The 22,199-nt window shown below is 36.0% G+C and overlaps 1 protein-coding gene across 5 annotated transcripts in view; it reads left to right on the forward strand.

The window, feature by feature from the left end:
- FAT1 (FAT atypical cadherin 1) overlaps positions 1-22,199 on the forward strand; it is a 104,492-nt gene that overhangs the window by 65,816 nt on the left and 16,477 nt on the right. For all 5 annotated transcript variants that reach the window (XM_088163473.1, XM_088163474.1, XM_014873507.2 and 2 more), the window contains 11 exons: positions 4,151-4,426; positions 4,601-4,811; positions 7,245-11,312; positions 11,923-12,119; positions 13,452-13,605; positions 15,019-15,252; positions 16,511-16,900; positions 18,127-18,341; positions 18,743-18,880; positions 19,182-19,325; positions 21,573-21,770. In XM_088163473.1, the coding sequence (XP_088019599.1) occupies positions 4,151-4,426; positions 4,601-4,811; positions 7,245-11,312; positions 11,923-12,119; positions 13,452-13,605; positions 15,019-15,252; positions 16,511-16,900; positions 18,127-18,341; positions 18,743-18,880; positions 19,182-19,325; positions 21,573-21,770 (6,225 nt within the window). The remainder of the gene's footprint in view (positions 1-4,150; positions 4,427-4,600; positions 4,812-7,244; positions 11,313-11,922; positions 12,120-13,451; positions 13,606-15,018; positions 15,253-16,510; positions 16,901-18,126; positions 18,342-18,742; positions 18,881-19,181; positions 19,326-21,572; positions 21,771-22,199) is intronic.

Raw genomic sequence — 22,199 nt, forward strand, 5'->3', positions numbered from 1 at the left:
CAAAATTTATATGGATATGATACTTTGGGAATGACGTATAGAATAATCTTCATTTACTACATTTTTGCATGCATTTTTACTTGCTTGAGATTACACTGCTCTACAGAGACATTTAGAACTGGAATGGAGTTATATTATCTCTGGATAATTCAACTTTTTATTTATGAAAATTGTTATAAACATGTCAATGTAACTATAATGTAATTACGGGACAAGACTAGATTTTGAACTCCACATAGAATCAGTAACTGAAAAATGATATTAAAGCAATCTAAAGGAACATTATGTGTAAATATTGCACATTGAGTATGTTTTGTCAATGGCACACATCTCCTCTTAGTAGCAATCATTACATCCCTATGCAAATTTAGGTTTCACCTGCCAGATTATTAATAGATTTGAAGTCCTTCCTCACAGTAATCCTAGGCTGCTTTGTTCTCTATATAACCAGTGTGCATCGCTCTCAGTGGGATATGTGGGCAGAAGGCAGCTGTGCAACACAACCCTTGCATATTTTTGCAAAATGAGTGAAGTTTCTTTTGTTCCAGAGCATTTTGTTTGAAGGATCATGTTATGGTCTGCTCAAGGTTTTCTAGATTGTGCCTCTTTCTTAAGAGATAATATATAGCATATTTCATTTGAATTGAATCTTATAGTTTCATTGAGAAATGTTCACTAGCTAATTATATTTTATGCTACACGTTATGTTAGAATTAACACAAGTCTTCATGCATTTTGTTCTCAGACACACTAAACCTTCTTTTTCTGTATAGGTCTTTAAAACTGCACTCAATTATTTCTGCAAGTGCTTTCCATTTAACTTCAAGGTCTTAACAGTTTACATGACAATTTGGTCCTCTTAACCTTTAAAAGGTAATTGCACATCTAGCACCTGTCACTTAGCCTCAGTAAGAATTCCTGAATTGAAAATGAAGTTTCCTTAGTACATTTATTTAATATTTATTTAACAGTTTAGATTGGAAAGAGCCCCTGGAACTCTAGTTAAAACTCCTGGTCAAAACAGAGCAAACTGCCATAGTTGATCAAGTTTTTCAGTGATTGGTCAGGTTCTAACTGCCTGGGATGACTAGCACACCACTTGTTCCTTGGACTTGCTCCTATCCTCACGTTTAACAACTCTCCTTGAGAGATTTTTTTTCTTATGTCTGGTTATATTTTCTCTTATTGGGGTTGTAAGTGTCACCTCCTGTCCTTTCACTGCGTATCTCTGAGAAGAGTCTGGCTCTTTCCTGCACCCCTCCCATGGACAGATTGCTTTTCAATCCCCAGTAATTTCAATGACCTTTCATTGGATTTGTTTCATTTTTGTCAAGGTCTCTCCTGTACTACAGGACTTAAAAATGTAGTGAATCTACATTCCCACCAGTGAGTGTCAAACAGAAGGGGGTAATTCCTTCCCCCTGATCTTATAAAAGCAGCCCAGTGTGCAGAGTTCAACAAGTTACCAAAAGGGAACCCATCAGGTCACGTTATGCTTGTCCACCAGAATTTGTGCAGGGGCATAAAGTCATAACATCACTGAGAGAAAAATGAATCTTAGAGTATGCAGATAAAACACTTTTCTCTTGAATTTAAGATAAACTTTGAATTTTGCATACATTTAAAATGATTGCACTAATACATGAAGTTGTGTATTTGTAGTTGTGTTTAGCAGTGTGGAGAAAATCTGCAGCCTGAGCAACTAATGTGACAAGTAATGGAATACCTGAGCTAACCATTTATAGTGACTGAGTCACTATGTTTATTTCTTAGCAATATTTTTTAGTAATTCATATTTAATAATGCTGTACATCTTGAGGAGCTAACTCCTTATCTGCTTAGTCCAACAGTACTTTTTGGAGGATTTCTCCTTATATGTCATTTAAATTGCTTTGCTAGCTAATACCAGAACTGATGGTAAATCCTGATGCTATATCAACTACTCACTTTTCAGTTAAGCTGGTTCATTTGATATACGGTTAGTCCTGCAGGTACTGATGTTGGTTTTACAGTCACTACATTCCTGGCATTAAACTTAGTAGTCTGCATGGGATTCTTTGTGGTGCTCCATTCTAGAAATGCTGTTTTTCTTTATTTGTTTTGTGTGCTACAAGCAGCATAGGTGGCCCTGTCTTCTAAACCAAAGATTCACTTAACAGAATTACTCTGTAGTTGCATACCCTCTCACTTTTAACCAATTTTAACCTAAGTTTCTGTATTTCCTCATTTGGGAGTGGAAATAAACATGAACTTAAGTAGCAATTTTAATTTAAATTCATTGCATTTGACACCTTGAATTTTCGCTTTGTTTTTTTCCCTGAGTCTGACCTTAATAATTTCTTGGGTGTGATAATGTAATAAAGAATTGGTAATGAGTTAATTTTGAAAACATAGTATCCATTAATGAAGTGTTATAATTGTATATAGCCTTTAAAACTTTAATTTATGCAAAAATGTTTTTATAGTTTGGTTTTTATTGAGTGTTGGGGTTTTATGCTTTTATTTTTAATTGTTTGTTCATCTTCATTTGGTATAATTTTTAATTTTCCTGAGCACCATTATTCAGTGAGCAGCTGTTTTTACTCAGATGCTTTGTGAGTGTATTAGACCCTTCTGTCTTATTTCTTCCAAGAGGCATGAAAATCTATTTTATTTATACAATATTTTAAAAGAAACTAACAACTGTGCTTGTGTTGCTTTATTGCATCCTGTCTAATTATGACAATATAAAATGACCACATTTTTAAGCATAATACTTATTCTTGCTTTTCATCTTCTAATTGAATTTGTTAGTTAATGTATTTAAAAACTTGTCCTAATATCCTGGTACCTGGGTCACGTACCATTAATATTTCTCCCCACTGAAAGTCAATATTTATTCTAACTCTTTGTTTCTTTTCTTTAATCTGTTTCTAATCTGTGACAAAACCAAACTCCTTAGTCTCCATAGCAACATCTTGCAAGGGATTTTATCAGTATGCCAACTGATTCAGTTTTAGAGTAAGATGCTAGTTTTGCAAGGTTGACGTTTCCTCTTCCTGTAGCAAGAGGTATGGCATTTCTTAATTATTTGCCACCATCGGGATTCATCTAATTTAGTTTGTGCTGCATGCAGTTTGGTACCTTGTCTGAATTATATCTGTAGACTCCATCAGTTACCAATGTTAAGCATTGTCTTCAAAGAGCAATTTAACCCACTTACAATATTGTTAATACACATTTTAAAAACCTGTTTATATACAGCCCTTAACAAATTTATACAAAGCACCTAATCATTGGATGATAAAAGCATGACTGTACGTGCAGCATAAAGAACTTGAATTTAGCTGTGTGTTGCTGGAGCTTTGCTGTCTACTTGCCAAGTCCTTTGCATTACAGTTTCTTGTCTGATGTTATCGTTGTTGAAGGAAAAGGGATGGTGGCTGTCTCTCTTACCCTTTTTACAAAACTTTGGTGCTGCAAAAAGCAAGTGGGGGTGCAGGGATCTTGTGTGGTTCCAGTGAGCAGTATTATACAAGGACACAATTTAAGCATCTGATTTAATTTAACTGTAACTTCAGAGAAATTGTGTTGGTGACCAGTGAGCTATGCTGAAATTGTGCTACATTACTGGAGAATAGTAAACAATACCACCTGCAGTTCTTCGAAATAATGCACTTTTGTGGCAGTTCCACCACTTTTCTGTTCTTGCCTAGGCTTGCAGATCTGAGGGACTGAAAGAGAGCTGGTTTTATGTGAGGGCAAGTAAGAGTATTATACATGCACTGCCTTGAAAAAACATTGCTTAAAATTGTAAATTTGTACCCCAAAACAGGAACTTTACTCGCTCTAGGATCCATATTGTATGTTTTTAATTTTTAATTCCAAAATTAATGAGGAATTTTTTTCTTTGCTCTTGCTTTGGACAAAAGTCATTCTCTTTAACATTTCTTATCTAAGATGTTTCTGGTTGTACAGATTTCTGGTTTGACTTTGGGCAAGGTGAGGCAGATTTGACTTTAGTGACATTCTTCTTCCTACAGCTCTTGGATCTCTCTGTCTTGAGGTGGTATTACTTCAGTATTATGGTCGGATTTTTAATGAAATATCCTCCTTTCATCTCTTTTTTTACCAAATATCATGTTTTCCCCTTCCCGTTGTATCATTTCAGGTGTACATCAAAGTTATAGACACAAATAATCACAGGCCTCAGTTTTCTGCTTCAAAATATGAAGTTGTTATACCTGAGGATACCTTACCAGACACAGAAATTCTGCAAGTCAGTGCCACAGACAGGGATGAGAAGAATAAACTGATTTATACGCTGCAGGGCAGCACTGATCCCATCAGTCTTAAAAAATTCCGTCTGGACCCTGCAACTGGCTCCCTTTATACCTCAGAAAAATTGGATCATGAGACCATGAACCAGCATATTCTCACAGTAATGGTAAGTATGCGTGAGATTTCTTCTGTTGTGAATGACAGTATAGATCCAGATACTTTTAAATGTCATTTTAGTTTGTCTCCGTAATTCATTTATTTGCACCTTGAGTTATTACTAATATGTGGTGAACCAGTGACACGGCAGTGCTGATTACTGGTGATGTGCTGACTGTTGCAGGTTCGAGATCAAGATGTTCCTGTGAAGCGCAACTACGCCAGAGTCGTCATCAATGTCAGCGACACGAACGACCACGCCCCGTGGTTCACCAGCCCTGCCTACGAAGGGCGAGTGTACGAGTCAGCAGCCCTTGGATCAGCAGTACTCCAGGTTACAGCTCTGGATAAGGACAAAGGAAAAAATGCAGAAATTGTGTACTCTATTGAATCAGGTATATTCACTTTTTCTTGCATTTTCAGCCTGTTGAACTCGCTGACACCTTTTCAACTGTAGAAGTATAAAAACGTATCTAAAAAGAGGGAGGCAGTGCAGGTTTATATGCCATATTCTCAGAGATGTATTGAAGATGCAGGCTCAGAGTATTGAAAAGAAAACTACCACTATTCATCTATATACTTCTAGCTATTTATATTATCTTCTAGATACATTTGGCATATTTTAGTAGTAGAGGAAGAAAAAGCCATCTTTAAACGTTCGAAAAGAGTAATTTCTTTAGAAATTGCAGCATCATTCCATTCAGGTCTAAAAAATGCATTTAATTTTAATATTGTAAGTCTTATTTCTTGTGGCGTAGGCAAAGCAAGGATTTGATGAATAGAGTAAGAGCCTGAGACAAGTGCTTTCGTGTTTAATATAATGGAGAAGTAAGGAGCTCAAAAATAACTTAAATATGCATGTACCAAACCCTTAAATAATCCCAGCTTTTAAGGTACATTTTCTGATAGATGCAGCAAAGAAGGGGTTGCTTTCCATACTTCTCTCTGGCTGATTTTAGTAGTGGGACTACTATTCTGCCTTAATAAAATATTTGAGAAGTTCCTTAAGATTGGTCAATTTGGCATTAAGACTCCTTCCAGATTGCAGGCCAGGGAAGAACTGCTCCTTATTTTTAACCTCAGAGTATCTTTCTGAACTTGCTGACAACAGTGTGATTCAAATCAATTTTTAATATTAAAAATCAAGATGATTTTGATTGAGTTCACTTAACAGACAGAAGTGGGTTTTGGTTCAGTCCATTAAATCTGAATTAATACAAGTTTGCCATCATCAAGGTCCTGTGCATTGTAGACACCATGACTAGGAAAAAAAACTTATTTAAATTTCATTCCTTATGTGAAGTACTACTTTCAAGGTAAAAAAAAATTGAAATAAAAATCCCAGTAACAAGCATAAGAGACTGTATATTAATGAGAACAACAGGGAAAAAGTTACTCAATTACTGTTGCATGCAAAGGGGATATGTGCAGATGCTTTTTTTTTTATTTTACATAAATTGCTCTGTAAAAGATAGAAATTATTTATTACAGGTTTTTTTTTCTTCCCCAAAGTGGTGTTTTCATATAAAAGCATATTTTTACACTGTATTAAAACAAAGCTGTGATTATGATATTCTGACAAGAATGAATGTTTTTGAGTGTCTCATAAGTTTCTTAAACTACATGAGATTTTTCTATCGTTTCTAGAAATATGACATTTACTAAGCAGACTCCAGAGTCCATGAAATTTTTCTCTTGCCTTTCCCATTTTGTTAGTGCTTGTTTTATGAATGCCAAACAATGGCAGGAAAAAATGTGTGTACTTGCAGTCTAGAATGAAGTAACACGCTGTTCTGTTCTTTTATTCTAGCTTTTTGTAGGAGTGAATATAAGACCTGTAAGATTATATTATAGGATTGTGATCTACTGGGAGGTTAAAGCATTATAATTGATATTCTAAGCAAATGGAAGGAACATTCCTTAAATGCTTGTAATGGCTGCTTGGATTTGTAATGGGATATTCTAAGAATGCCACTGTGTTTAGAGTCTCCTCTAAAAAGCCCAAAAATATCCAACCAAAAAAAACCAAACAGTAAAAAACCCCAAACAAAACACAAAACCTCCTTCTTGCCTACTTGTGTGCAAAAACTCAGAGGTTTTTAATGATTTTTTTTCCATGCTGAGATCATGGCTTTAGTAATATAATTTTTTAGGTAAGTAAAATGTTAAATCTTAGGATACTTAATACATGAGCAGAGTCTTGTATGCAGTGTACTTCATCTGTATGTTTCAAAATTTGAAGCAAACAAGTGTTTATATTTAATGGCAGCTGGTTCTCAGCAGACATTATTTTTCTTCTAATACTATCACAGGGAATAACTTGTCTGTGTATCAGTGGAAGTTGAGAGAGGTTAACTATTTGTCCAATTCAAAAAGTTTGTTTTTGAAGCAATGATTTAAACAATACTTGTATAAACAATTAACATTCACAAAGGTTTGTTACAACCCTTTTTTTTCTTGTCTGAAACATTCCAGTTGTTTTAGATTATAAAATGTAACTTTTTTTCCACTAATGTTAACTTCTGAATACAGGTTGCTTTCAGCTACAGTCAATATTTGTTTCCTAAAAGAAATTTTTTCATTTATTTTCAAGACTTGGATGGCTTTGCTAACTATATTTCATGCAGTATTTCCAAACGTAAAGTTAGAATTACTGCCAACTCTTGATTACTGAAAACTTTCCAGCTAACAAATTTTTATCAAGCAAAACTAAGAAACTTTCATAGTCTCTGTGTTCCATCTATGCCTTTTTAAATATAGAGCTAAATAAGCAGTCATCTCTTAAATTCTGTATACCTCTTTCTTAATTGCTTTTTCTTTCTTCACAGGGAATATTGGAAATTCCTTCCTTATTGATCCCATTTTGGGTATGATTAAAATTGCAAAGGAATTAGATCGTAATAACCAGGAAGAATACAACCTGATGGTAAAAGCTACAGATAAAGGACATCCTCCAATGAGTGAAGTGACCTCTGTGCACATATTTGTTACCGTTTCTGATAATGCCTCACCAAAATTCACAGCCAAAGAATATTCCACAGAAATAAGTGAAAGTGCCAACATTGGCAGTTTTGTTGGAATGGTTGCAGCATACAGTCAGTCTTCTGTAGTTTATGAAATAAAAGATGGTAATACAGATGATGTCTTTGCTATCAACCCCAACTCAGGTGTCATCGTTACTCAGAAGATACTTGATTTTGAAACTTTGCCTTTTTATGCTCTAATTGTGCAAGGAACAAACATGGCTGGCTTGTCCAGTAATACAACAGTTTTGGTACATCTTCGGGATGAGAATGACAATGCACCAATTTTTATGCAGGCTGAATATACAGGACTCATCAGTGAATCAGCTTCAATTAACAGTGTGGTTCTGACTGACAAGAATATCCCATTAGTAATTCGAGCTACAGATGCTGATAAAGAATCTAATGCTTTGCTTGTTTATCAAATTGTTGAACCATCTGTCCGCCAGTATTTTGCCATTGATTCTAGCACTGGTGCCATTCGGACAGTAATGAGTCTGGACTACGAGGAGACAAATATTTTCCACTTTTCAGTGCAAGTACATGATACAGGGACACCGCGTCTATATGCGGAATATGCAGCTAATGTTACTATTTATGTGATTGACATCAATGATTGCCCTCCCGTGTTTTCAAAAGAGCTATATGAGACATCCATTCTGGTTCCAACTTACAAAGGCGTGAAAGTCATCAGCGTAAATGCCACTGATGCAGATTCAGGCGTTTTTTCCCAATTAATTTATTCCATTATTGAAGGCAACATTGGAGAAAAATTTTCAATAAACCCGAAGACTGGAGATATAACAGTACAAAACACAACTCAGTTAAGAAGCAGATATGAATTAACAGTGAGAGCATCCGATGGCAGATTTGCAAGCACTGCATCTGTAAAAATTAATGTGAAAGAAAGCAAAGCCAGCCAGCTGAAGTTCACACAGAGTTCTTACTCTGCAACAGTGCAGGAGAATTCCACAGAGGCAAAAACAATAGCTGTTGTTACTGCTATAGGAAATCAAATAAATAAGCCTTTGTTTTACCATATTCTAAATCCAGACAGCAGATTTAAAATAAGCCAAACTTCAGGAGTCCTTTCAACAACGGGAATACCATTTGATCGTGAACAGCAAGAATCTTTTGATGTGGTCGTGGAAGTGACAGAGGAAAATAAACCATCAGTTGTTGCACACATTGTAGTTAAAGTCACAGTAGAAGATGTAAATGATAATGCTCCATTTTTTGTCAATCTTCCATATTATGCTGTTGTTAAAGTAGATTCAGAAGCAGGCCATGTTATTCAGCGTGTGACAGCAGTAGATAAAGATACAGGCAAAAATGGAGAGGTGCATTACTATCTCAAAGAACATCATGAACATTTCCAAATTGATCCCACTGGTGAAATCTCCCTGAAGAAGAAGTTTGAACCAGACACACTAAATAAGGAGTATCTGGTCACAGCAGTGGCAAAAGATGGAGGAGACCCTGCATTTTCAGCTGAAGTTACAGTCCCAATTACAGTTATGAGTAAAACTATGCCAGTGTTTGAAAAGCCTTTCTACAGTGCAGAGATCCCAGAAAACATTCAGCTCCATAGTCCTGTGGTACATGTACAAGCAAACAGCCCTGAAGGACTCAAGGTGTTTTACAGCATCACAGGAGGAGATCCTTTCAATCAGTTCACTATCAACTTCAATACTGGAGTTATAAATGTTGTTGCCCCTCTTGACTTTGAGTCTCATCCAGCCTATAAACTGAGTGTCCGAGCAACTGACTCCCTAAATGGGGCACATGCTGATGTGTTTGTAGACATAATAGTGGAAGACATCAATGATAATCCTCCTGTGTTTACAGAGCAGTCTTACATTGCAACACTTTCTGAAGCTTCTGTCCTTGGAACATCTGTTGCACAAGTGAGCGCTACAGATGCTGATTCTGGAACCAACAGGGGAATTTCCTATCACTTGGTTGAGGATAATAGTGAAAGTCATGACTACTTTCACATAGATAGCAGCACTGGACTCATTTCTACAGCAAGAACTTTGGACTATGAACAAATTAAGCAACACAAGTTGCTAATAAGGGCTATAGATGGTGGCATGCTGCCCTTGAGCAGTGATACTATTGTAACTGTGGATGTAACTGATCTCAATGATAACCCCCCTCTTTTTAGCCAGTTGCTTTATGAAGCCAAAATTAGTGAACTGGCTCCTCGAGGACATTTTGTGACATGTGTGCAAGCCTCAGATGCAGACAGTTCAGATGTTGACAAGCTGGAGTACTCCATTCTGACAGGCAATGATCAGAAGAATTTTGTGATTAATAGTAAAACTGGCATTATCACCATCTCGAATCTACGCAGACAGACACTGAAGTCACATTATAATCTTAATGTGTCGGTTTCTGATGGTGTCTTCAGAAGCTCAGCCCAAGTCCATATAGCTGTAATCAGTGCCAACATGCACAGTCCTATTTTCAGTCAGAATGAGTATGAGGTTGAACTAGCTGAAAATGCTCCATTGCATACTTTGGTTACTGAAGTCAAAGCAACAGATGAAGACTCTGGCACACATGGCCACATCACTTACCACATTGTAAATGACTTTGCCAAAGACAGATTTTATACAAATGAGAGAGGGCAGATATTTACCTCCGAAAAGCTTGACCGTGAAACACAAGCAGAAAAAGTAATTGCCATTAGTTTAATGGCCAGAGATTCAGGAGGGAAAGTTGCTTTCTGTACTGTTAATGTAATACTTACAGATGACAATGACAATGCTCCTCAATTCCGAGCAACAGAGTATGAAGTAAATATTGGGTCTGATGTTCCACGGGGTACTTCGGTCATTAAAGTCTGGGCATCTGATGCTGATGAAGGTACAAATGCAGACATCACATATTCTATTGAAGCAGAGTCTGAAAATGTAGAAGAAAACTTAGAAATTGATTCATTGTCTGGTATAATTACTACAAAAGAAAGCTTAATTGGTTTGGAAAATGAGTTTCTTACTTTCCTTGTTAGAGCAACTGATGGTGGATCCCCCCAAAAAGAGTCAGTTGTTCCTGTCTATGCTAGAATACTCCCACCAGAAGTGCCTCCTCCAAAATTTTCAGAGCCATTTTATTCTTACACTGTTTCTGAGGACATTCCAGTTGGAACTGTGATAGATGTTATCAAAGCAGAGCACAATCAGACTTTAGTATATAGTCTGATTAAAGGGAACACTCCTGAAAGCAACAGAGATGACTTTTTTGTGATTGACCGACAGACTGGAGAGTTAAAACTTGAGAAGAATCTTGATCATGAAACAACTAAGTGGTACCAGTTCTCAGTTCAAGCACAGTATGCAAATGAAGATTATAATGTTGTTTCCTCAGTAGAGGTGAGCATTCAAGTAAAAGATGCAAATGATAACAAACCCATCTTGGAGTCCAATCCATATGAAGCATTCATTGTAGAAAACACACCAGCTGGGACAAGAGTCATACAGGTTAAAGGAACTGACTTAGATTCAGGACTCAATGGGCAGGTTACTTACAGCTTGGATCCTTCTCAAGAGCTAGACATTATAGAGTCTTTTGCCATAAACATGGAAACTGGCTGGATTACCACTCTGAAAGAACTCGATCACAAGAAACGAGACAAATATGAAATCACAGTGGTTGCATCTGACCGGGGTGAAAAAATTCAACTGTCTTCTATGGCTGTGGTTGAAGTTACTGTCACAGACGTGAACGACAATCCTCCACGGTTTACTGCAGAGATATATAAAGGAACAGTCAGTGAGGATGACCCTCCTGGTGGGGTAATTGCCATCCTGAGTACAACAGATGCTGATACAGAAGAAGCCAATAGACAAGTCTTTTATTACATCACAGGTAAATCTTTTTGGGTAATATCAGAATAATTTGAACGGTGCTGGAATGATGGGAGATACAATTTAATCTTTGAAGAGATTGACGAGTGTTTGAAACCATAGAGCTGCAGAGAGAGAATGTGTGTGTCTTAATATGAATATTAAAAACTTCAGTGGAAAAACAAGTTTTAGTTGGCTTTGTTTCATGTGTGCCTTGCTTAAAATGCCTTTCTCCGTATTTTATTTATATATCGAATTTAATTTTAAAAATTATACTTAGATTAGTGATGTAGTTAAAGAACTAATGAAAGAAATTTCATCAAATAGGCTGTTAATTTCCAGTGAAGTATTTTATTATTTTTATTTAGCATATGTCATGATATGGTGTGTTCTATAATACTTTATGAATTTCTAAATTAATTTTTATGGATTCTGTTGGCCACAGTTCAGGTTTTTTTGTGAGCATCTACTGACAATTTCTACCTGGGAAATGAAGCAATGAAGCTGTTTTGCCATAAAGCCACAGAGTGCCTGCTAGTTTGCTTTTTTTCTTTCCCTAGCTATAGTTTAATTTTTATAGAGTATTAGTAGAAACCTCCATCTTTAAATAAATATTTCTTTTCATATTTCAGGAGGTGATCCTTTGGGACAGTTTGCTATTGAAAATATACAGAATGAATGGAAGGTCTATGTCAAAAAGCCTCTGGACAGGGAAGAAAAGGATAATTATCTTCTAAATATTACAGCTACTGATGGGACCTTTGCAGCTAAAGCTGTGGTGGAGGTTAAAGTCCTTGATGCTAATGATAATAGCCCTGTTTGTGAAAAGGTAGGCAGAGTCTTGTGTCTTCCATTACCCACTGCTTTCATATATACAATTTACATTTTCTCTGAAATTGCTTCTCAGGAGACTGACAAATAGCTATTCCTTTTAAATCAGTAAAAAAATGTGGACTATTAAGATAGAATGTTGTCAAATAAAAGATACTTCACAGATTTTTTAAAAATCTAAAGACAATTCATTGACACTCAGTGGATATTTGAGAGATATAAGGAGAATTGTAATACATTTCTCCTATGTTAATTCTTAAAAAAAAAATATTTTAAGCTGCAGCCATCATAGTTTATATACTCTATTTGATGAAAGAAGAAAAGTTTTAAAGAAAGCTAAATCCCATTGCTTAGTTGAAATATGTGTGTATTTCCTGTGATAAAAGAGTTGAAAAGAGTGGAACATTACCCTGAAATTGCAGTCAACAGCACCAAAAATCTGTAAGCCATAAATGTTTTCTTGTTACAAGGCTGTCTACTTTACCAGAATTTATAGTCTGCAAAAATGGACATGAAAAACAAGGAATGGAAAAAACTCAGAAAGATAGCCTCTGAAAGATGTGTTATTACCTCCTTTGGACTTTTCATAGTTGAGCACAGACTTGATATTGCTAGGTTGAAATCCTCCCTTGTACTTGGAAGGACAAGTATGCAGTGAACATAGGATTCTTTTTCTTTGATGATGTTTATGGTGGTTACTTCTGTGTAAATGCTTGCAGTTATACACAGACTGGCAGGTCAGCATTTTTAGCTTTTTTTCCCTTTTATTTTCCTCTTTGTTAATATTGGTGTTACAAGTCTTCATGCTTCTACTGTAATGCACATTCCTGACATGGTTGAGCTGTAAGAGTGCTTAGTACCATTAAATTCTGAATCCTTCTTTATTTTTAATTTGATCTAGAAACTTTTTTGTCATTAAAAGGGCAAATAGCAATTTCTTGTAGGTTGAGACAGACCTAGAAAAGATGATCCATCAAAAGAAATAAAAGTTAAATTAGCAAAAATTTGTAACTCCTATTTTGGGAACACATTCCATTATCAGTAAATGAGTTAGAAGTGTTTCGAGTTCTGAGCAATGCAGTGATGTTCAAAAGTCCCTATAGTTGCCATATTAAATACCTGTCTGAATAATCTAATAGATGTGAAGTAATTAATTAGAAAATCAAAAATTCTTTTAATTTTCAGTAATTTCATCTGCTGGTTCACATCATATGTTACCAAACATTCAAACAGAATATTATTTCCTCTGTCGTTCCTTCTTCCCCTCCCCTTTCCAAGCTCTGCTTACTTTGTATGTTTAGTTTTTCAATGTAACTTTGAAATCTTGCAGACTTCATATGCTGATTCAGTTCCTGAAGATGCCCTTCCTGGCAAACTGATAATGCAGGTGTCTGCTACAGATGCAGATATTCGTTCCAATGCAGAAATTACTTACACACTGCATGGCACAGGAGCAGAAAAATTCAGACTCACTCCAGACACAGGTAATAGTACTTAATACATTATACAAGATTGTAGTCACCTAATTTTATAAAATGTTTTGCTATTATATTAAGACATAAATGTCAGTCATTAAACTTTTCACTCACGGTTGGTTTATTGTACAATAGTTTAAAATGTGACTTTCTACTACACAGATATTAATAATATATTGAATAAAGTCAGGCAAATGGCAGGTATTTTAATATATGAGGAACTAAAGCGTAAACAGGGTAATTGCCCTGAAGCCAGAAACTTCTATGCCAAAGTGACTAGAATAAAAGTATGCCAAAAATTTTGCTTTTTTTTATATTCCCTGTAGTAGTAGTAGCAATAATGGTTTGTCACTGAAAACATGTCCCTTCAGATTGTCTTTACCATCTTTTCTTTTGGAAAATTGAATGAGATGAGGTTAGATGGAGCAACAAATTTCTTATCCATAGCAAACACCAGAAGTGCCCCAGTTTTATTGGAATGAGATTAACTTTTAACTTGCTTCACTTTGGTCTTCATGGCATTTTGTGTGTTTTGTATTAGAGTATAGGTCACAGCTATTGCCAAAATCCTACACTGTGCAGGCTGCAGTAGACATTACAGTAAGAAGGTGAACAGTGTAGAAAAAAATGGAATAAGATGAATACAAAAATGTAATGCAAGAAGAAGAGATTAGAAAGCTTCAGTGACAAAATAAAGGAGAAGGACCTTACTTCATGGGTTTGCAGGGTTTTTTCATCTTTGAATGTCACCTGTGTGATGTGCTACTGTGTTGTTACATAAATTGAGAATTGGTAGGGCTAGAATACTCACAAAAAGTGTTCCATAATATTTTTTTGAACTGTTTATAAAGAGACAATGACTATACATACTAGTAGCCTCTCATGTTCTCTGTCACTTTACAAAGAAATTATGTGTTAGAATTCTAGAGGCTTTTCTGTAGTAGCAGTTAAGACCACATGGTGAATAGCTGTGTTTATTCATGGAATGTTAGAGGAGGAAATACCAACGGCTATGGAAGGAATACAACTAAATAGCCCAGAAAAAACAGACATGGATTTAACCTTGCATTTTTTTAAAGCCTGAGTTCTAATATTTTAATTTTCTTTGCACAAACACACATGGATTTTTGCATGTATATACATTCTCTCTCTGAACTATCCGAGAGTTTAGCTAATTTCTGTTTCAAGAGCATTAGAAAAAAAATAAAGGGCTCTAGTTCTTAACCTTTTCAAGCTGAAAAGGCAGGTCACTTACATGCTTTACCCAAAGTGGAGTTCATTAATACAGTACAGCTGTTGACTTAGCCACTGATGAAATAAATTATTGTAAACAAGAAAACTCTTGTTTAGCTTTTCTGAAAACATGTTAGGAGTACTTAAGCCTTGCAACTTGCATCAACTTATGTGTTATGCTATTTGTAGGTGAACTGAAAACATTAATGGCACTTGATCGGGAGCAGCAAGCAGTTTATCATCTTCTAGTGAAAGCCACAGATGGAGGAGGAAGATTCTGCCAAGCTAACGTTATCCTAACTCTGGAAGATGTGAATGATAATGCCCCAGAGTTTACAACTGATACTTACTCCATTACAGTATTTGAAAACACAGAGCCTAAAACCCTTTTGACAAGAGTGCAGGCAACAGATGCAGATGCAGGTATGCATTCTTTGACTGATACTTTTGTCATGTTCTCAGACTTACAGTATTATATCTTTAGTTTTATCTTCAGAGGTGTGAAGTGTTTCAGTAGAGCTGACAGATGTTCAATACCCTTCAGGATTAGACTCCTGAAAGATATATTTTGGTTTACTAAATCATTTAACACCTGACTTCCATGTGTAAGTAGCTTGGAAGACATCCCTATAGTGTCTTTGGAAAAAAGAGGAGAGGAGGGAGAGACAAAATGTAGGATATTTGTAGTATCATAAGATATTAATGTTATGATTGATTAGGTTCATCCTTTTACTTCTGATGTAAGTAACAGGACTATCAAGCCATGCCTGTTCATGTAAATGGGTATTCATGGATTTTTGAATATATACTTCTCAGGCCAGCCATCAATGATCATACCATCAAGAGAACCCTGTTCAGCTGTAGCTTTCTGTATATGCTGTTAAGGTTTTCACTGTCTCATTGTCTTCATTATTCAGTTACAAAGATTTAAGTGAATGTGAATTGAAAATTACATTAGAGTTTGTTCATAGGCTTTCTTGTAAGGAACACAACAGCGTAAAGTATTTTAAAAGTGTATGATTTCCACATCTCATCAATTTCTTAATCAAGTAGTATTAATGAATAGTTGCCTCAGTTCTCCTAAAACAACTGAGCTGCTTTGTGCTATGATCAATCTAGGTTGCTCATTTGTAAGGTAACAGACAGATGTTTTCATACTTCACTAGTCTTTGAGGCTCAGGTGGACCAAAATACTTGCCCCTGAAGTTTGTAAGGTTTTTGTTTATTTTATAAAGAAATGTTGCTAGAAATTATGCTTCTGTTAATTTTGGGGCATGATTCTTAAATAAACATACTGGTTTTGAGTCTAGTTAGTTGATACAACCAAACTCTCCCTTATCCACCTCAGTTATTATAAGCTTGCTAAGCAGACTCTGTTGTTCTGAAGCTATAATTACATTTATATTAACAATTGTTTCATATTAACTAGTGCTGTAACTGAAGCAGAACTGTGATTTGTGTTTTCTCTATGACTAAACATCATGCAGTGAAGTGTTACCTTATTTTTTTTGGAAGTAATTCTGCCCTTCACAAGTGACTTTAACTCCTTTTGAAATTTACTTCTAATGTGAATGATAATATTTAGCATGCATGTCTTATTTCCATAGCTATTAGATGGAGTATTCTGTTATTATGTATTTTAATGGCTGCTTCATACTTGAAAATTGTTTTCACAATGCAGGGTTGAACCGTAAAATCCATTACTCACTGGTGAACTCTGCAGAGGGGCAGTTCTCTATTGATGAATTCTCTGGAATCGTTCGTTTGGAGAAGCCTTTGGATCGGGAATTACAAGCAGTGTACACATTAACTTTGAAGGCTACAGATGAAGGCTTACCTAGAAGACTGTCTTCAACAAGTAGTCTTATAGTTTCTGTTTTGGATATTAATGATAATCCACCCGTGTTTGAGCATAGGGAGTATAGTGCAAGTGTATCAGAGGACGTTTTGGTTGGAACTGAAGTTCTCCAGATCTATGCTGCAAGCAGAGACATTGAAGCCAATGCTGAAATCACATACTCAATAGTCAGTGGGAACGAGCATGGAAAATTCAGCATCGATTCAACAACAGGTAACGGGTTACAACTGTAAATATTACTTTAGGCCAAGCAAGCATGATGCCGTACTGACTTCCTCCATAGTTCATCCAGGTTATGTACAATCTGTGCACATCATCCTGGCTGTAAAATTGCTGCTTCTGTCTTTTCACCCATTTTGCCAGCATGCTTTCTAGAGGAGTGCAGTAAAATGTAGAATATGAACTTTATTTGTTGCTTCTATTTATTGGATTATTACTTGGATTAGATTCATTTAGCTGGCGAGACTAAGGGTTTCCCAAGTGGAAATTCCCCACTCTGGAGGCAGGCAGGGAGAAAGATATAGATTTGTAATGAGAAACATTTCCACAAAAGGGATATAATCAGAAGGAACGGCCAGGCTTGGCAAAAGAAGGATTAGAAATAAAGTTGGTTGGGAAGACTAGTCATTGGTCCACAAAGGCAGTAATCCTAGAGAAGTTTGATATGGCATTAAAGGGAGCTTGGAATAGGAATATTATGTTCAACCATATGTCCAGCATAACAGTGGAGATTTTAGGCTTGTATGATAGTCAGATTTAGTCTTGGGGACTGTTTAGGTTACGTTGAGAATTTTTCCCTGTTAATGACAATTCTTTGTTAAAAATCAATAAACATCTCAATTTTAGTTTTGTTTACTTATATGGTAATTTTCTAGAGATAATTTCTGGTAAAGTTGTTTGGGTTTTGGGGGTTTCGTTTTTAATAAGATTTCTACCCAAAAGTTATTTCTAACTGACTTTTACTAGTTAGTTAAATAGTTTATTTATAGTAGTGTAGTAGTTAATTGTACTAGTGCAGTGGAAGTTACAGTTCTGCTTTTGCCAGTGGACATGCTGGTACTAAGGTATAGAAGTACTTTGCCAGATAAACTTTTCATATATTTGAAGGGAGTAAAAGGGTTCCAGAAAAACTCATCCAGCAAATCAATATTTATGCTAGGGATTGCAATATCTTAACTAGTCAGTTAAAAACTCACATTACAAAATGTAAGCCAGGTTGTTTTAAACTGTGAATCTCTTGTGGTAATGGCAGGAACTTTGCATCTTTTTACTTACATGTGTAAGGCATAATCATTTCATTGGGTAGCTCTAGCTTTACAGTGACAAATCAAGCCCTGAAGAAGCTGAGTATTTGTCAGGTCAAAATAAAAAGTTACAATACATAATACTACAGCAGTAGCAGAGTTTGTGTGAGGCTTAATTTTTTTTTTCTTCCCTAGGAGCCATTTTTGTCATTGAGAGTTTGGATTATGAAAATTCCCATGAGTACTACTTGACAGTGGAAGCCACAGATGGAGGCACACCTTCATTAAGTGATGTTGTAACAGTGAATATTAATGTCACAGATATCAATGACAATTCTCCAGTGTTTAGCCAAGACACTTACACTGCAGTAATCAGTGAAGATGCTATGCTTGAACAATCCGTTATTACAGTACGTATTGGTTTTTTACCTTGCAATACTGTGTCGTGATGATCATGCTTTCAGTCTGGAAGGAGTAAGTATTATTTGAAGGTGAACATCAATTAATAGATGTTTGCCACTGAGTGAACTGAAAATGTACTTTGAAAAGGTTTCAGAAGTAGGGACTTCAGATGCTGTGGGAAAGTAGATAATATTTTGTGCTATGTCTGTGTTCTCCTCATGAGACTATGACCTAACTTTCAGAAGAAATTCAGGAAATTAAGTGATGTTGATATATTCTATTGAGATAGCATTTCTCCTCTGAACTGTGAAATTTGTTAGACCGAATTAGCTCATCTTCAGGATGAGTTTATCTGAAAGGTAAACTCTCTATTTCAACCTGTTTTAAATGAGACTGTAATGTCCCTTAGGTTATGGCAGATGATGCTGATGGACCTTCCAACAACCGCATTCACTATGCAATTATTGATGGCAATCAAGGAAATCCTTTTACAATTGACCCTACCAGGGGTGAAATAAAAGTGACTAAGCTTCTAGACAGAGAAAAGGTGAGTGTTTTGTGTTTTTAGGGCAGCTGGGGTTAATTTACCTATACATAATTGATAACCACCATTTTCTTACTCTATTTGGAAAATGCCATTTCATGTTCCAAAATTAATATATCTATATTATAAAGTGCAAGCATCTGTTTACGTCAGTACTTTTGGGAGGAAGAGAAAGGATTAAATATATGAAGGAAAGCTTTACTGGGGGTTGTGCTAAAATAATTCTTCCATGAAACAAAATCTGAATTTGTTACTTTTTTTCCTCTTCAGTACATGTTTTGATGTTTTTTTATTAACTTTTTAGATTTCAGGATATACCCTGACAGTTCAAGCTTCAGATAATGGAAGCCCACCTAAGCTTAACACAACTACAGTTAACATTGATGTTTCTGATGTAAATGATAATCCTCCAGTGTTCTCAAAAGGAAACTATAGTGTTATCATCCAGGTAAATACAAGTACTGAAGTAGTTAAATCAATAATGTTATTGGACTGCAGATTTGTGACTTGAATTTTTCTGTAATTTTAAATATTTAAGGTCACCACCAAGACTGCTTATCAAATAAGTTTTGAGTGTTATAAAATTCCTGTTTGCATGTTATGTAGAAACTTACATTGCAAGTTGTCAGAAACACAGAATGGCTCAGGTTGGAAGGGACCACAGTGAATCATCTGGTCCAACCCTGCTAAAGCAGGCTCATCCTAGAGCACATGGCACAGAATTAGGTCCAGACAGTTCTTGAATATTTACAGTGAGGGAAACTGCATAACCTCTCTGGGGTCTTTTTCAGATTCCTTGTGTGTGTAGATATTATGCATAGAACAATCTTAGAATCAGACAGGGATGTTAAAATACATAATAATTTGGCTATTTAAGTCTTAGAAGTTCCTGCTTAGAAAAAGATCCTTTAGGTATCTGTTACTGTGAAGCTAGTGTTCTGCACCATGGCACATAGGTTAAGCCTTAATTCCCATTGGCCTCCTCTGGGATCAGCAACAGAACATAGAGCAAGAGTGGAATTTCATTTGGCTGCATAGCAATCCTTTGACTAATTTTACACTGTAGGATGGTAGCAGTAGGCCACATTCTCAAGTGTCTGGCATGTGCTTGCCTGATTCAGAAAACTGCTAAAGCAAAGACAGCAGAGTCAGCTTCTATACTTCTTGTCTTCCTAAATCCAATAGGAAATAAATGGAAATCAACAAAGGAATGGCATTAAGGCCTTTGTAGAGTAGTAATGTAAATGAGCTCAATCCCTTGTGTCCTTCTCTGTTTCCTGGCCTGGTGCAGTAGATCAGTGAGGATCAGACAATGTTAGCTGATGCACTGTGCCATCCTAACATACCACTTGTGTTTGAGACTAGTGTGCATCATTCATAAAGGCATCATTCTGAAATAGAATATGGCAAAATGAATATACACAATATACACACAGTATGCATGTAAGATGTCCTGGATCTTGCTTGAAAAGAAATCAACCGACCAAATAACAAAAACAAACAAAAAAATCCAAAAACAAATCAACAGATTCATGTTTGTATGCTGTCAAATGCATCTTCTTTTCCCCAATTATAATCTTTCTGGAAATAAATGTTAATTAAAGTCTTTTAAGCTGCAGACTGTGTAGCCAATGTCTGTACTATTTTGTCTGTACTATTTCCCTTACTCAATTAAAAAGGAAAACTTCATGTTTTATAGTTCACTCATATGGGCCTGCCCTAGTTGAAAGTAGCAGAGAAAATGCTGGAGGAGTTGCCCAAGAATGCTGGTGTGCATTTCCTCATGTACTGGAGATGGACATATTTCGACACAGTAGAAAATGTGCTTAGCTCTTAGGAAAGTTAAATTACTTTGGATTTCAGACTGTGAATATTTGTATTTTAAAGCAATGGTCTTTGTTTTCCCTGAAAGGGAAGAAGCTTCAGATTTTTGTGGTATCTGATAACTAAATTGACTCATTCTCTCAGAAACAGAGATAGCATTTTGTTATCGTACTTCAAAATAACATTTCTACTTCTTTTGCTTTTCAAATAAGTATGTATATAGAAAAATCTGGCTGATACAGTAGAGCACAAGTACTCTGGGAGAGGAATACAAGTGTCAGATAAGGTTATATGTGTATGCAAGATATATGATAAGCCAACATATGTGAAGTGTCTGTGAAACCTCGGACATCCACATGATGCAAACTTGAAAGGATTTTTTGATGCAAATTTTTAAATCTGGATTTCGTATTTTAGCTGGATGGTGGCTGTAGCAGTCACAGCTGTACTCAGAGCTCTAATTAGGGACACAAGGGATCGGATGGAGGAGTGTATTTTTCTAGTCCTCCCAACAAAGGCATTAGATTATTCTTAACAGGTGTTTTCTTTAAATTCTAAATCTTTGATGACTTGGTAATTAGGCTACAGTAATATTAATTCAGACTAGAAGTGGAATATATAAAGTGTCAAGGCTGAATGACCTTCAAAAATACAGTACAAAGTTTAAAGAACTGCCTTTCTCCTTTTATTGATTCTGAGTCATATTCTCTGAGGGAAGTAGTTTCCCTGAAACAGTATTGTCATTCTGATTTCTCTTGTACTGATTAACTGGTTTGACAGTAATTTTTTGGGGTTTCTGTTGCAAGGAAGAAATCAGCATCAGACCATCTCCTCAATTATAACAAAACCAATGTGTATTATATATCTATAGGAAAATAAGCCTGTTGGATTCAGTGTGCTGCAGCTAGTGGTGACAGACAGGGATTCTTCTCACAACGGCCCTCCTTTTCTCTTCACCATCCTGACTGGAAACGAAGAGAGAACTTTTGAGATTACCCAGCAGGGAGTTCTGACCACAAGTGCTGCACTGAATCGCAAAGTGAGAGATCACTATTTGCTTCATGTTAAGGTAGGATGTTTTTGTCTTGTTCCTCTTACTGTTTTGCATTTTAAGTATTTAATTAACTTTTCCCACTCGTGTTCACTCCACCACTTGTCTTTCTGTTAGGAGATCATGACATGCCAAGTAGTCATTTGAGGCATGTCCCATGAGGTGACATCTTCATAGACAAAATCTGTTGGTTTAAATGCTAATCTACACAAGTGCAATGGGAAGTTCAGATAAACTCAGAGTTAGAAGGAAGGTGTAAGTGAAATGTTAACTGGGTGAGTTGTCTTGATAGGCCCTTTGCCTTCTGGTTGGAATGTTGAAAAACCCAGCAGGGGACAGGTCCCTTGTGCCACTCACTATTGACTGCAGAATTCCTCTTTCCAATGTCGTTCTGACTCTCAAAGCTGTGTGCTGTACTAAACTCACATGATCAAAGTAGGGATTGTG

Source organism: Sturnus vulgaris, chromosome 4, assembly GCF_052056855.1.
Source record: "Sturnus vulgaris isolate bStuVul1 chromosome 4, bStuVul1.hap1, whole genome shotgun sequence".
NCBI lineage: Eukaryota > Metazoa > Chordata > Aves > Passeriformes > Sturnidae > Sturnus > Sturnus vulgaris.